This window comes from Peromyscus californicus, unplaced genomic scaffold (assembly GCF_007827085.1).
Source record: "Peromyscus californicus insignis strain IS unplaced genomic scaffold, ASM782708v3 Scaffold_20__1_contigs__length_68692818, whole genome shotgun sequence".
NCBI lineage: Eukaryota > Metazoa > Chordata > Mammalia > Rodentia > Cricetidae > Peromyscus > Peromyscus californicus.
Genome location: NW_026294503.1, coordinates 2,869,173 through 2,884,026, shown reverse-complemented (window position 1 = coordinate 2,884,026; position 14,854 = coordinate 2,869,173). Strand labels below are relative to the sequence as shown.

General features: G+C 38.0%; 1 protein-coding gene across 8 annotated transcripts in view; it reads right to left on the bottom strand.

Annotated features, from left to right (window-relative positions):
* Vps13b (vacuolar protein sorting 13 homolog B) overlaps positions 1-14,854 on the bottom strand; it is a 559,226-nt gene that overhangs the window by 504,062 nt on the left and 40,310 nt on the right. For all 8 annotated transcript variants that reach the window (XM_052747609.1, XM_052747613.1, XM_052747612.1 and 5 more), the window contains exons 8-13: positions 12,621-12,886; positions 7,376-7,471; positions 6,872-6,994; positions 6,305-6,442; positions 5,295-5,382; positions 4,172-4,363 (exon numbers count right to left, since the gene is read on the bottom strand). In XM_052747609.1, coding sequence (XP_052603569.1) covers positions 4,172-4,363; positions 5,295-5,382; positions 6,305-6,442; positions 6,872-6,994; positions 7,376-7,471; positions 12,621-12,886 — 903 coding nt within the window. The remainder of the gene's footprint in view (positions 1-4,171; positions 4,364-5,294; positions 5,383-6,304; positions 6,443-6,871; positions 6,995-7,375; positions 7,472-12,620; positions 12,887-14,854) is intronic.

Here is a 14,854-nt window from a genome sequence, read left to right as displayed (position 1 = left end):
ACACTCAAAGTACTCTCAGATGTTAGAAGTAAGTACAATGGTTTTCCTTGAAGCCAGAAAAATGAATGATCTGAAGAAAACGCAATGAGGATTTCTAAACTGATCATGTTTTGTGTTTCTAGAGCAGTTACGTAAATAGATGGGGTTAAGTTTGTAAAATTCATAGAACTGTACCCTTAACTTTTCACTTAAATATATACTGATATGGAAGTACATAAAAACAATACAGGAGAATTGCTAACAACTTAAGATTTAAAACATATGTAATCATACATATCTACAGGCTGATATGTAAGAATTCAACTAGCATAATTGTAGAATTCAAGCATCAATTAGCAGGGTATATTCACTCCAATTATATAAATTATGAACTTACAGGTCTTCAGTCCACAAATCATTAGGGAAGCAATAGGTGAGCATCATGATCAATCATCAATCATACCATTTTTTTCTATTATATCCTGCTTGGACAATTATTACTACTGCACATCTGCTATTTAAGCTCATGCTTAAACAGTAGAATATGTACCACTAATAAAACTGTGTGACATTTTACAAAAATTAATAATCTAAACAGAAAAGTGATCATTAAAGACAAAAGTACAGCAAAAAAAACAAAACTGGACAATACAGGAAGTAAAATTCTAACTGAATGCTGCATATTAATATTCAATATATAAATTTATATAAATATTTACATATTATATATTTATATTCAATATATAGTGATATACATGATAGACTAGCTTGCCGTCAGAACACCAGCAGTGCACCATTCCAGCTTCTACTTATCAAGTAGAAGATCCTGGTGAAAACAAACACCACAGACAATGGGGGAAGGAGGAAGTGACACAAGAAAAGCCAAGTAGATCCCTGAAGAATGTCTCAGGATTTCCAAGATTTTGAAGACACAAAGGAGAAGAATCCTGAAATCTTACCCAAACAGAAAAAGGAATGCCAAGGGAACACTCTACAACGAAAATCACTCAGGAACAATACAAGAACTGACCATACCACAGGCTGGTTCTTTGTTTTGTTTGGGGGTGGTATTTATTTGCTTGCTTGCTGATTTGAAATTTAAACTCTAAGTTTATTTTAATTTTTTATAATTTCTTTTAATTTTTGTTCTCTACATATGTGTAATAAGCAGAAACGGAAATTTTAATTTTTGGACCAAAAGCGTAGAACAAATCTACCTTCTCACTGATGACTAACATCTTGCTTTGCACTCCTGCTTTTGTTTGCTTAAGTCCAGGTCTCATTATCTGTCCCAGGCTGGCCCTGTATAACGACTCCCACCACCAAGTACTAGTATTACAAGGCATATATACATATATCACATTTATCAGATGATCAACTATTTCAAATTTTATATATTTTAAAATTTTAGTTGTGTGTATACATGCATTATATATGTATGTATATAGATGAATAGACATAATTCTTCTATAGGAAAGTGTTGTGGGAATATTCCTTTACACTGTGTAAACATATGCCACTGTGATTGGTTTAATTAAAAAGCTAAATGGCCAATAGCTAGACAGGATTTTCAGGGCAGAAAGAACGCTGGAAGAAGAAGGGGGAGATGCCAAGAGTTGCCAGCAGACACAGAAGAGGCAACATGGGAAGTTCACAGATGAGGTGGACGAGCCTTGGAGTAGTACACAGATTAATAGAAGTGGGTTAACTTAAATTCTAAGAGCTAGTTAGTAACGAACCTAAACTATCAGCCCAGCTTTTATAACTAACAAGATGTCTCCATGTGGTTATTTGGGAGTTGGCTGGTGGGACAGAAAGATCTGCCTTCAGAAAAGATCACCAATTGCCTTGAAATATGCATCACCTTGTGTAGTGATTTGGGGGGGAAAAATGGCCTCCAAAGGGAGTAGCACTATCAGGAGGTGTGGCTTTGTTGGAAGAAGTGTGTCACTGTGTGGGCAGGCTTTCAGGGCTCCTTTGCTCAAACTATGCTTAGTGTGATAGAAAGTTCACTTCCTGCTGCCTGCAGATCAATTAGTAGAACCCTCAGCTCCTTCTTCAGCACCATGTCTGCCTGCACACCACGTTTCCAACCATGATGATAATGGACTAAACCTCTGACACTGTAAGACACTCCAGTTCAATGTTTTCCTTTATGAGAGTTGCTGTGGTCATGGTGTCTCTTCACAGCAATAAAAACCCAAGACACCTTGATTTGTGTGTTTGTTTGGGTTTGTTGTTGTTGTTGTTATTGTTGTTGTTTTCATTTAGAATTAAAACTCTTTGAATTAATGTCAATTATATGGGGCTTGGAAATCACCTTGCAGGTAAATAGGAGGACATTTCACACTTTTGGTAAATAAAATGATAAAGCCATGTCCTCAAAATGAAACTCTGTGTGTATACAACTTTCACCTGTTTCCTGGGTTGATGATTAAAATCATCAACTGGTAATCACTATTCTACACTAAAGTCAACTATTTTCAGCTTGAAATTGAAAGGTAGAGAGCAATCAAGGAAGCCACTGAATATTAACCTTGGACAAATGTCTCATCACATATCTATTGTCTATAGGCTCCAGGCTCGACACAGTGCAACCACAGTATTGAGTTCACCTTGTTGCCCTGACGTTCCTAAGGATGGCATGCAGCTTTCAGCTCAGTCTACGACAGCAAAGCCAGTTTCTGATTACACTTGATTTCCAGGCAGAAGGAAACAGAAGAAAGAAAAGAAAAAGAAAAAAGGCATATTCTTTCCTTTTAAAGTCACAGCCCCAAACTCCACACAAAGTTCACCTCCCATCCTGGTCACCAGAACATCATCACATGACTGTACCAAAGATACATATTCTTTAATTTTATTATAGAAGTTTCTATGATAAGAAAAAAATGAATATTGAAGAAACAATTATCTATGTTTCATAATAATTTTAACTCAGTATATATAGAGAAAGGAAGAGAAATTTTGAAATGTTACTGAAAAGTGAGATCACAGACTACAGATATGGCTCAGTAGTTAAGAACATTTACTGCACTTCCAGAGTATCAAAATCTGGTTCCCAGGCTTCAGAAGGTTCACAACCCTGTAAATCCAGATCCAGTGTATCTGACCTCTTCTGGTGTCTGTGGGCACCTGTACACACATACATACATTCATACAAACATACACACATACTCATAAATAAAAAGATAATTGAAGGGGCTGGAGAGATGGCTCAGCTGTTAAGAGCACACTGGCTATTCCAGAGGACCCAAGTTCAGGTCCTAACACCCACTTGGTAGCTCACAACTGTCCAGTTCCGAGGGATCCAACACTCTCACACAGACACAGAGGTAGGCAAAAAAGGAAGGAAGGGAGAGAGGGCACTCAGGAGGCAACAGTTGATGGAGCTCTGTGAGTTCAAGGCCAGCCTGGTCTACATAGCAAGTTCCAGGATAGCCAGGGCTACACAGAGAAACCCTGTCTTGGGGGAAAAAAAAAAAAAAACTTAAATGGAACAAAAAAGTGACGGTTGAAGTTCAGACCGTATTGTGTCCCATAGGTGAGTCCGTAACTGGTGTACTACACTCTCTCAGTATGGCACTTTCTTCTATAGAGTCGTTTCACTGAACTAAAAGTAAGTTATTTTAAGAAAATATAATATCTCATATCATGTGTTAAAATTAGTTGTACAGCAAACTCATTTTTATCAGTAGTTCCTAAGTTTTCTTGAATGTTAAATATGCATGTTCAGGTAATACTTCACAATCATGTGTTAAAAAGACTAGTAAAAGGCATGACAATGGGGGCTGGAGGAATGGCTCAGTGGTTAAGAGCACTGGCTGCTCTTCCAGAGGACCTGGGTTCAATTCCCAGGACCCTTATGGCAGCTCACAACTGTCTGTGACTCCAGTCCCAGGGGACCCAAAACCCTCACACATACATGTAGGTAAAGCACCAATCAATGCACATAAAATAAAAGATAAAGAAGCATGACAAGGAAACACTGACAAACATGGCTTATTCAAGCCCTGATGCCAAAATTACACATTTCACCTTACGATTTCCACAAACAAGTTCACTCACTAATTTGACAGATGTACACATGAAAGAAAGCCCATGCTAACAGGCAAAATATAATAGGAAGAAAGTAAAACTGAGTCACACAATCAGTGAAACATCTTGGCAGTCAAGAATTAAGCCAAGAACAAACCTGGTTTTAGCCTGCTGTATGGTTCATATTCATGTTCCAAAGCACAGACAATCATCTTCAAAATACGATGTACTGCACTACTGTCCAAGCGGAAATCCAGAGGACCTACAACAAGGCTTTTGGTAGACTTTTCTTGGACTATTCCCAAATCCTCATTTTTCCCTGAAGGAAAGTCTTGCTGATTTGCTGGACCTAGAAGTCAATTATATTAGTCAATTTTAATCGACTAATTATATTAGTATTTTAAGCATCAATCAGACATAAAAAGTAAATGTATAAACACCATATTTAATTCTGATTAATGAAAACTAAAAACACAAAAACAATACAAAAAAAGACGACAGAAATTTGCTGATATGTTCTTTTTTTAAAAAAAGATTTATTTATTATGTATAGTGTTCTGTCTGCATGTATGCCTGCAGGCCAGAAGAGGGCGCCAGATCTCATTACAGATGGTTGTGAGCCACCATGTGGTTGCTGCGAATTGAACTCAGGACCTCTGGAAGGAAGTCTCATGTTCTCTTTATAAAAAAAAGACCTTACCTTCAAGATCAACTCTGAAATTTTCAACCCTTCAAACAAACTGTCACTTTTTTACTTTGACCTCCCCTAGCTCCTTATTTATGCTACTGTTTTTAACATGGTTTATAACTATTATTTATTTAAATGTCTATTTAAACCTGTGTTCAGCACTGAAGGAATTTATTTCTACTTTTGTGCTCACAACAACAAACTTTTAATAAAAATCTCTATACATAGTCTTCAAAATATATTTAGTACAGAAAAAGAAGTGTTTGTTTATTCTGACATGCTAATGTAAAATTAAATTTTATATATAAGATTTTTATATTTAATGTGTATGGATACTGATATTAGTTGGGTATTTTAAATGTATTTTTGCACAGCTATACAAGTAAAGGATTTAAAATGCCACGATCTATTAGAACAGTCTATTACAACACTAAAATTCTATTACAATACCAAAATTAAACCCTTTCCCCCAAAATACCTGAAGATAAATGTAATATAATGGAATATAGTATGCCAAGGGCCAACTAACTCTGAAGTTGCCTTGATTTTCTGCTGCTTAAGGAACAGTAACTGCAAATCAAGAGAAGCCCACCTTTGCCACTGCTGTGCTCCACAGTGTACAGGTAATCCATGTAGAAAGCACCAAACCTCTGCATGCCTGCTACTTCAGTGTGTGTCTCCTGCCAATAAACACAGAAATATAAGCACAACGTTGGACAGAACAAAGTATTAAAACAGAATACATCTGGTTCACAACCCTACACTGACTGCGTCAAACCAAAGGATTGCAAAGCAAAAAAAGAGAGGTTATCCAGAAAATTCCCTCCTAAGAAGAGTAGTGTTCCTCTAATGCCGACCTCACTGGAGGCCAACCATATCTCTATTGGACATTTGGAACACTGGCTAGTTAATGAATAGCTTTAATGAGTATGTAGTATATACTCTTGACCTTTATCACTATCACAAAACTGCTCAATAATGCATCCTTCAAATAGAGGCAGTCCACAATTACCTCAATATACTGACATGAAACACTTCAAACACTGACAATACACTCGAATGTTCTAAACGTGTGTTCATCACACTAGGAAACATTAAATTGTTTAGTTTTAACTATGAAAGCCAATCTCAATTAAAAAATTAAAATGTAAATTGTAAGTTTATATTACATGAATACAAAGGATTTGTACTTAATTATCTGAAAATTCACTAATATTCTGTAAGCATATTAATACAATCTTATATGAAAAATTGGAAAAAATGGCAAAAAAATATGCAGTGAAAAGTGAAGTTTGTTCCTTTTCATCAGTCTTACAGTTTAGAGACAAAAAAACATTAACAGAGGTAATTCTCTGTGTTTCCTCCATAACTGATTAATAGTAAAGTATGTATAAACAAACCATGGCTATACTACAAAAAGCTAAACATTTCTGTACATCCCTTAAGCCTTTCTAGGTTAAGAAGCTAGACCAAAACATTCCAAATGTTTCAATAAACAATCAATGTTTGGAAGAGACTGAGAAGCAAACAACAATCACAAGTACTCACACAATGTGTCCACCCACCCACAGTAAGTATTTGGCTCAAATATCTATCCCGGACCTTATGGTGAGCTGCATCCAAGATGAACTCCGCACGGGTACCATTGTTCTCTGGGCTTCGGTAATCAAACAACGAATTTGTAAGGTATGTCAAACCTTTTGTACTCAAATTTTCACCACAAATGAAGAAGCAGGATTCCTGAAAAATGAATGTATAAATCTGAACAGGAGAAAAAGTCATTACTATTAATGATACTTCACTCATTTAGTACTCAACAGAAATCACTAAAGCTTGATGTCCTCCTATAAAAAGGAAAGGAATGCGATCTCTGTTTACTGCTATTTTGACAAAGAACAATTTAAAAACTAAAAAGGAACTCCAAGCAACTACCATAAACAATAAAGCATTTATGAATGAAATATGTTTGGAATGACTATCTAAGTGTTAGTGCTATCAACTTTTTATATCTCCTGAGATACATTATTTCTTACACAGGAAATGCAGAGGGAACAGGAAAGGCCCTCTTTCAATCCACAGTCGAAGGCAGCCAAGCAGATCTTACATGGTTATTAGTACACTTCATTATCCTTATATTCTATCTAAAATAAGGGGAAGATCTTGACTTACAGTTTCAGTTCTATTCATATGCTCTTCAAAATCTCGAACACCCATAATTCCTTTAAGACACATGGCTCTGCATCCTACAAATCCAATTTGACAATCAAAGAAAGGCTCTCCCATCATAAGTGCCTGTAAGGGAAAGGGACATTAGAATGAAGAACTTGTATTTAATAACAGCAGTACAGGCTTTCCTTGTAGACTTTCTGCATAAAACAGTTAGGACTGCTGCCTTTCATATGCATTCAACAATGATACACTATGACACAGACAGCTTTCTTGTCTCTGTATCCTCAAACCTTCATAGCCTCAATGGTTGGAACTCTGTGAACATCAAGCCTCCCACACTCACACAGACACACATTCTGAAACAAATTCATGCTGCATATTGAAGGAATAATTATTCCAATCAATAATACTAAAGCAGAATGATTGCAAGACTGTAAATCTAAGTATTTTAAATACACAACTCTGACAACAGCCCATGTTCCCACATTAATGTTGACAGATTACCTCAATTGTAGTTCCTTCTTGTTCCCAACACAAAACTTCCTTAGATTTGACCTTCTGTGGGCTATAATAGCTACTTTCAGTTTGCATTTCAGTGAGCTAAGAAACAGAAGGATATTAAGTAAATCAAAACTAGCCATAAATAGCAATACATTGTCATTTTCATTATGCATTATGAAAATAAGGCCAATTTTAAGATTCAGGAAATTTAATTATTAAGCAGAAAAACAGGTGCAAAAAGAGAAAGAAAGAAAAAAAAACAGCTGCTACGAATTATCCATGGACTAAAAAACAGTCAAACATGCACCATTTTTAACTCCTTCATAGCAGTTTAAAAAAAAAAGCTACATATATTCACAGTCCCACTCATAAAACGGCCCAAATAATCTATTAAAAACGTATTATATATACTATGACTTTAATTCATTTATTTTTTCAAATATGTTTAATTTCAATCATTTCCAAGATTCTCCACTATTTTTAAAAGAAAAGCTACAGAGAAACACAGATTCAGTAAGACTTTCTAGTTCCCACAGGAGGTAGAATCACAGGTGTTCCTTATCAAAATGCATCCCCTACATTATCTCACAGACCCATTCATTCATGCAACAAACACTTGTCATCTGTGGGGAACAAGCACTCATGTGGACCACCAGTGACACAATACAAACACTGCTGTTCCCTGGAACTTGTAGTATATTATTTATAGAATGTATTTATATTACTTCCCCTTTTGGTTGTTTTTGTTTGGCAGATTGATTTTTTGAGATATTGTCTCCCTATGCAACCTTGAGTGGTCCAGAGCTCAATGTGTCCACCAGGCTGGCTCACATGTGCAGCAGACCCCTGCCTTTGAAGTCCAAGTGCAGGGGGCAAGAGAGCACACCTGACCTGAACTACACTCCTGTGAACACAATGGGCCAGCCTAGTTTGCATCACAGAACGGAAAATAAAGTGACAGGGGTTAACTACAGTCTAGAAACATAGTATTACATCAGTCTGCCTACTGGTTAACTTTGCTCATGGCTAACACACATGACAGTACAAACTGGTAACAAACACAGGAGAAACGGGCAAAGAGGAGAACTCTGCAGTACTGCTGCAACTCTTCTGCAATTTAACATTCCTTCCCTTATGAAAGGGTTATTTCTTTAATTAACGTGTCCTTCCTGGATTTGGCAATGATTTGGTTAGTGTTATTCTGCAAAATGGATATATAATATACTTCAAATTGAAATGCAAAGAAAGAAATCACATTTTTTTAAAAAAAAATAAGCCAAATAAAAGTTATTGAACTGGAAATTATAATTTTAAGCCTAGCTACTTTTTTTTTTTTTTTTTGGTTTTTCGAGACAGGGTTTCTCTGTGTAGCTTTGCGCCTTTCCTGGAACTCACTTGGTAGCCCAGGCTGGCCTCGAAATCACAGAGATCCACCTAGCTCTGCCTCCCGAGAGCTGGGATTAAAGGCGTGCGCCCACCACTGCCCGGCCAAGCCTAGTTACTTTATACTGAGAAGAACTAATTGTTCTCATTTAATCTAATGATTCTATACTTTTTTCTGTTACAGATAGGCTTTTATTTCTTATATGTTTCTAGTATTGGCATTCTCAAAGTTGCTAATTTTAAAAAGAATTCTGAAAGTAAAAAATATTTAAGTAAAAATGAATTTCAAAACCTGATCAGCCTTCAGCTGTCTACAATTACTCCACAGAAAAAAGCAATTAATTGATTAAAAGGACTTAAACATTACAAGAACAACTTAAACATTACTACAAAAATGCTACATTTAATTTAGCATGATTTTTGTTGGACTAATATCAACTGTTCCAAATGCTAATATAGAAACATGACCTTATTTTCTGACCAAAATATAAACCACAAATTAAGTCCATACCTTCTTAAAATCCAAGCGGAACCCTGAATTCAAATATTTTCCTCCTACATATCAACATATTTTCCTCAGAGGAACATTAGAGAAGCACAAATGCTTTACATTTTTAAAAATAATTGCCGGGTGGTGGTGGCGCACGCCTTTAATCTCAGCACTCAGGAGGCAGAGCCTGGTGGATCCCTGTGAGTTTGAGGCCAGCCTGGTCTACAGAGTGAGATCCAGGACAGGCACCAAAACTACACAGAGAAACCCTGTCTCGAAAAACAAAAAAACAAACAAAAAAAAATTTTACTGACTAATAACAAATACTGTCCCTCCACAGATATTTTGCATAAGTGATAGGCACTGGTTCTATGGAATACAATTTTTACAGTAATTTAATAAATCATTAGAAAAGGTAGTACTTAACTTTTAATCTTTGACTTTCCTCACTACTTACTTTTTTTTTAAAATACAAACTGACGTACTAAGTTTAAAAACTCATAGTCTGTGGATAGCTTCTAAGAAGTATGGAATATGATGACTAACTTGACATAGAGATTTAGGAAACAATATTCATAAAATGGATAATGTTGGAATTGCATAAAATGTAAAACAGTGCAGGACAGCATAGGAAAACCAAGTGTTCTGAGTCTGTATGTGTTAAAGCACGAGATGTGACACCACAGTGCCCTCCAGGGAGAGGGAAGGTACAAATCTGACCCCTGTCAGCATCCATGCATCCATTCAGCACAACAATCACAATGATCCACTGTAAAGAATAATTTGAATCACCATATAATTTTTCTGTCCAAAAACTTCCTAACTCACTCAAAATAAAGACAAGTTTAAAATGACCTAAGTGGTTTTCAAACCACACTGCTGCAAACCCCCACTGTCAGACAGGTTTACACTGTTGACACATTAGCTCTTGTTCTAAACTAGCTGCCTCCTTGACAGTTCTTGAACACTTGCTAGTCCTGAAATGCTCATTCCCATATATCCACCAGGCTTTCTCTTTCAGGAACCTTTGCTTAAATGCTTCCTTCACAAAACAACCTTCCTCAGCAACCAATTTTAAAATGTGTAATTCTCTCCCTTTTAACGCACCCCTCACTGTTACTTTCCTCTCTCTACCTAACTCACTAATAAACAAACGTTCTTTACTCATTTAGGTTTACAATTACAATGGAGCTCTAGACTGGGATTGCTGACTTCACTCAGTCTCACTCAGGACACAGCGGGCATTAATATTTGAAGTTAGGCACAGCAGCAGACAGCTGTAAACCTTCGCAGCACTTAAGAGGACACAGGATCAGAAATCCAATGTCATCCTTGGCTATTAAATAGAAAGTTTGAGGCCAGCCTGTATTAAATGAGACTCTGGGTCAAATAAATGAGCAAATATTTGTTGCAAAAATTAAGAACTGATTATAGACATGTATGATAATAGTATTAGAAAAAGCTAGGGAACAACTCAAACTTCAAGCTGAGTTATATCTGAAAGGAAGGGAAGGCAAAATATTATCAAGAACAAACAGGGGACACCAAAGTACTAGTAACTATACTTACACAAAAGAATGTTCCCTTTTACTCACTGTGGTCATACATGTTATGTACTCTATTTGAATATATAGCTACAGTCTTTGTTTTTTTTGGTTTTTGGTTTTTGGTTTTTCGAGACAGGGTTTCTCTGTGTAGTTTTTGATGCCTGTCCTGGATCTCACTCTGTAGACCAGGCTGGCCTCGAACTCACAGAGATCCTCTTGGCTCTGCCTCCCAAGTGCTGAGATTGAAGGCATGTGCCACCACTACCTGGCTATATTCACTTTTAATAAAGAAAGTAGTTGAATGCTGTTTAAAATAGAAGAGGACCTAGACACAAATTGAACTGTCTTAAACAAAGAGAGGAAGGATAAAAGTAGTTCTTTTAAAAGTAAAAATGCAAATAAATAAATAAATAAATAAATAAATAAATAAATAAATAAATAAAAATGTAGGCTAGAGAAATGGTTCAGCAGTTAGGAACATTTGCTACTCTCACAATGGATTCGGTTCCCAATACCCAGATACTATTCTAACTCCAGTTTCAGGGAACCCACTGCCCTCTGACCTCAGTGAGTATCGGGCACAAGTAGAACACACACATACATGCAAACAAAACACTCACATAAATGAAGTAAAATTGGTAAATCTACACATAAACAATAAAAACGTATTACAAGCATTAGCAAACATATAGAGAAAAGGGACTTCGGCCACACTACTGGTGAGAAAGAAAATCAACATGGCCAATGGACAACAGTATCGAGATGTCTGTGAAATGAAAAATACAACTGCCATATATGATCCAGAAGCCCACTTAAGATACGTATTCAAAGAAAACGCTCAGCATACTAAAGAGATACCTCCATTCCGTATTTATTATGCCACTATTTATAATAGCCAAGATACAGAAACAGCTTAGAAACCTATCATGAAATAAATGACATTTAAGTGATACAGATACACAATGGGTATTACTCAGTAATAAAGAATGAAATTTCCAGGAAAATGGATGAAACTAGAAAACATTACATTAAATGAAACATGTTGGACACACACACACACACACACACACCACTACCACAAAAAAAGAAAAAGAAACAAAAATCAGCACTGCATATTCACTCGGCGGAGGAAGCCAAAGGAAGACGGCCTGACAGCAACAGTGACTCTAAGGGCTGAGAAGGGGGTGCAAGGGGGGAACAAAGGGAAGAGGGGCACAATTAACTTCCGGTACGTGCTACATGCGTGTGTGAAAATATCACATTCAGTCTCATTAGTAATGAATAATTAATATGAAATCAACTTTGCTATAAGGAAATCACAGAAAGAGGCAGCTGTGAGATTTTAAAGATTTACTTTATGTTTAATTATGTGTCTGTCTATGTGGGGGTTATGTGCACATGAATGCAGTACCCACAGAGGCCAGAAGAGAGCACAGGATCCCCTGGAGATTAACATGATGCTGGGATCCAAAACTCAGCCCTCTGAAAGAGCAATATGAGTTCTTAATCGCCAAAACATCTCTCTAGCACCAGCTATAAGATTTTGGGTTTTTTTAATATTAAAGCAGGTTTATATGCCAACTGAATAACCCAGGGCAGGGGAGTTTATATGACACAGATAAGAAAGAAAAGTGGTGGCAACTTTAACAAGACAAGAAGAAATCAAAGTCAAGAATTCAGTTAGAAGGATCAGGCAATTTTATGAAGAACTATGAGATCCTACCTTTCATCCGCTGAGCCCCCACCTCTCCCTGGTTCAATTACGATGCTGCTAAAATTTAAACATTAAAGTTAACAGATACTAGTAACAAAAGAAAGAGAAACCTACTTTAAAAGTCACGGTTGCCTTTGTGCAATAAAATCCTACAGAAACAACGGGGTCCTTCAGAGTCTGCACTGTCTGTTGGTGCACGGTTGATATGGGGTCATTCCCAAGGTAGTCTTCCTCCCCATCATCGTAACTCACAATTGCAGGAACAAAGGACCAGGCCCAGGACACCCATCCCTGAGGCTCCTCATAGTCCTGCGACAGTAACTCTTGGCCTTTGTACTGAGCAGGATACTGCATGTCTATTCTTGTCTCATCTTCAGTACCTGCCAATCAAAATAGTCATTTTAACTAAATAAAGAGATTTAAGTAGGAAAAATGGAACTATATGATTAGTTTCTTTTGTAATCAAATCTATTTGCTCTAAGTATTTAAAATATCCCAATTTAAAAACAAGATAAAATGTAAGAGATAAAGGTTTCCACACAAAAATGGCTGTCAAACATGAGGGAAGGACAGAACACTGAACTCTTTAATCACCCCATCTCACTGCTGGAATGAACTCTAAGCCATATCCCTCAAAGGAGAAACTCAACCAAGTTCAGGAGTCTCTCTTAGAGAGAGAACAGCAGCAGATCTAGGCACTTAAGCTGACAGACATTCTGCTGCCATCTAACAGACTTGAAGAAGTCACAAAGGAATCATTTCCACTGTTTGTTGGAACACAAATACATCTAAAACTCAGCATGACAAAACTTACAATGTCTAGCACTCAACCAAAACAACTAGGCAGTCAGAGGCAGTGGTGCACATCCCGGTTCCTCCACATCCCCCATGCCAGTCCCTCCACATCCCCAATCCCGGTCCCTCCACATCCCCCATCCCGGTCCCTCCACATCCCCCATCCCAGTCCCTCCACATCCCCCATCCCGGTCCCTCCACATCCCCCATCACGGTTTCTCCACATCCTCCATCCCGGTCCCTCCACATCCCCCATCCCGGTCCCTCCACATCCCCCATCCAGGTCCCTCCACATCCCCCATCCCGGTCCCTCCACATCCCCCATCCCGGTCCCTCCACATCCCCCATCCCGGTGCCTCCACATCCCCCATCCCAGTCCCTCCACATCCCCCATCCCGGTCCCTCCACATCCTCCATCCCGGTCCCTCCACATCCCCATCCCAGTCCCTCCACATCCCCCATCCCGGTCCCTCCACATCCCCCATCCTGGTTCCTCCAGAGGCTAAGGCAGCAGTACCTAAACTCGACAATCTTGAGTCTGGCCCTGGCAGCCAGTAAGATTCTCGTCTCAAAAAATAAATAAAATTTATTAAGGCAAATAAAAAACATAACGAGGGAAAAGTAAAACAACAGAAACAAGTCCAGAAAAATAAGATCACAGTGCTAGAACAGGACACCAAGCAGCTACAGAACACATGCTTCTTCATGAGGCTTAAGCTGGCATGAACCACAGAAGTCCCCAACTGAACTTCCAAAGACAAAAGTATGGTAGATGAAGCTAAAAGCAGATGAGTTGCAGAAGAAAATGAGTGAATTATTCAGGAACTAAAAACTATATCAAATGAAACACAGAACGAAAGATAAACATTAATAGTTGAGGCAAGCTCAAAAGAGCTCTGGCAAACAGGTCACCTGAATGCATGTGACTGGAACTCTCTGAAGTAGAGAATCAGGAAAAAAATAAAGACGTGTGGTCGAACTGTGTCTACACTATTCAGGGAAGCTGCAGATGTCCAGGTACAGACACCTCCGTGAGCCCCAGTACAAGGAACAAGAAGGCAGGACACCAGCAGGTGTCATAATCAAGCTGCCCAGAGCTTTCTGGGAGCTCTGCAAGGTTTCCCAAACACACATGTACACAATAAAACAGTAAAGAAAACATCCTCCCTTTTAAAATGGTAACACTAAATCAAGCTCCTTCAGAAGCAAACAGAGCTGTTTTTGCCCTCTGATAAAATACAAAACAAAAAACAAAAACAAAAAAACCCTAGTCACTCTCTGAGGTCCAGAAAGTAATATTTTTCTTTCATCTGTTGTTCTCAAGCGTGTGGCAGCATGTGTGAGGTGTGTAGGGACCCAAGGTCAACATCAGGAGTCCTTCTCCATGGCGCTCCACCTTATTCACTGAGGCAGTCTCTCAGTCACCACAGAGCCGCTGACACAGCTAGGCTGGCTACCTGCTTACTCTGGAATTACAGGTGGTTTCCAGGGCCAGCTGGCATCTGTGTGGTTCCGAGGATCCAACCTCCTGTCCTCAAGCTTGCCGAGCATAT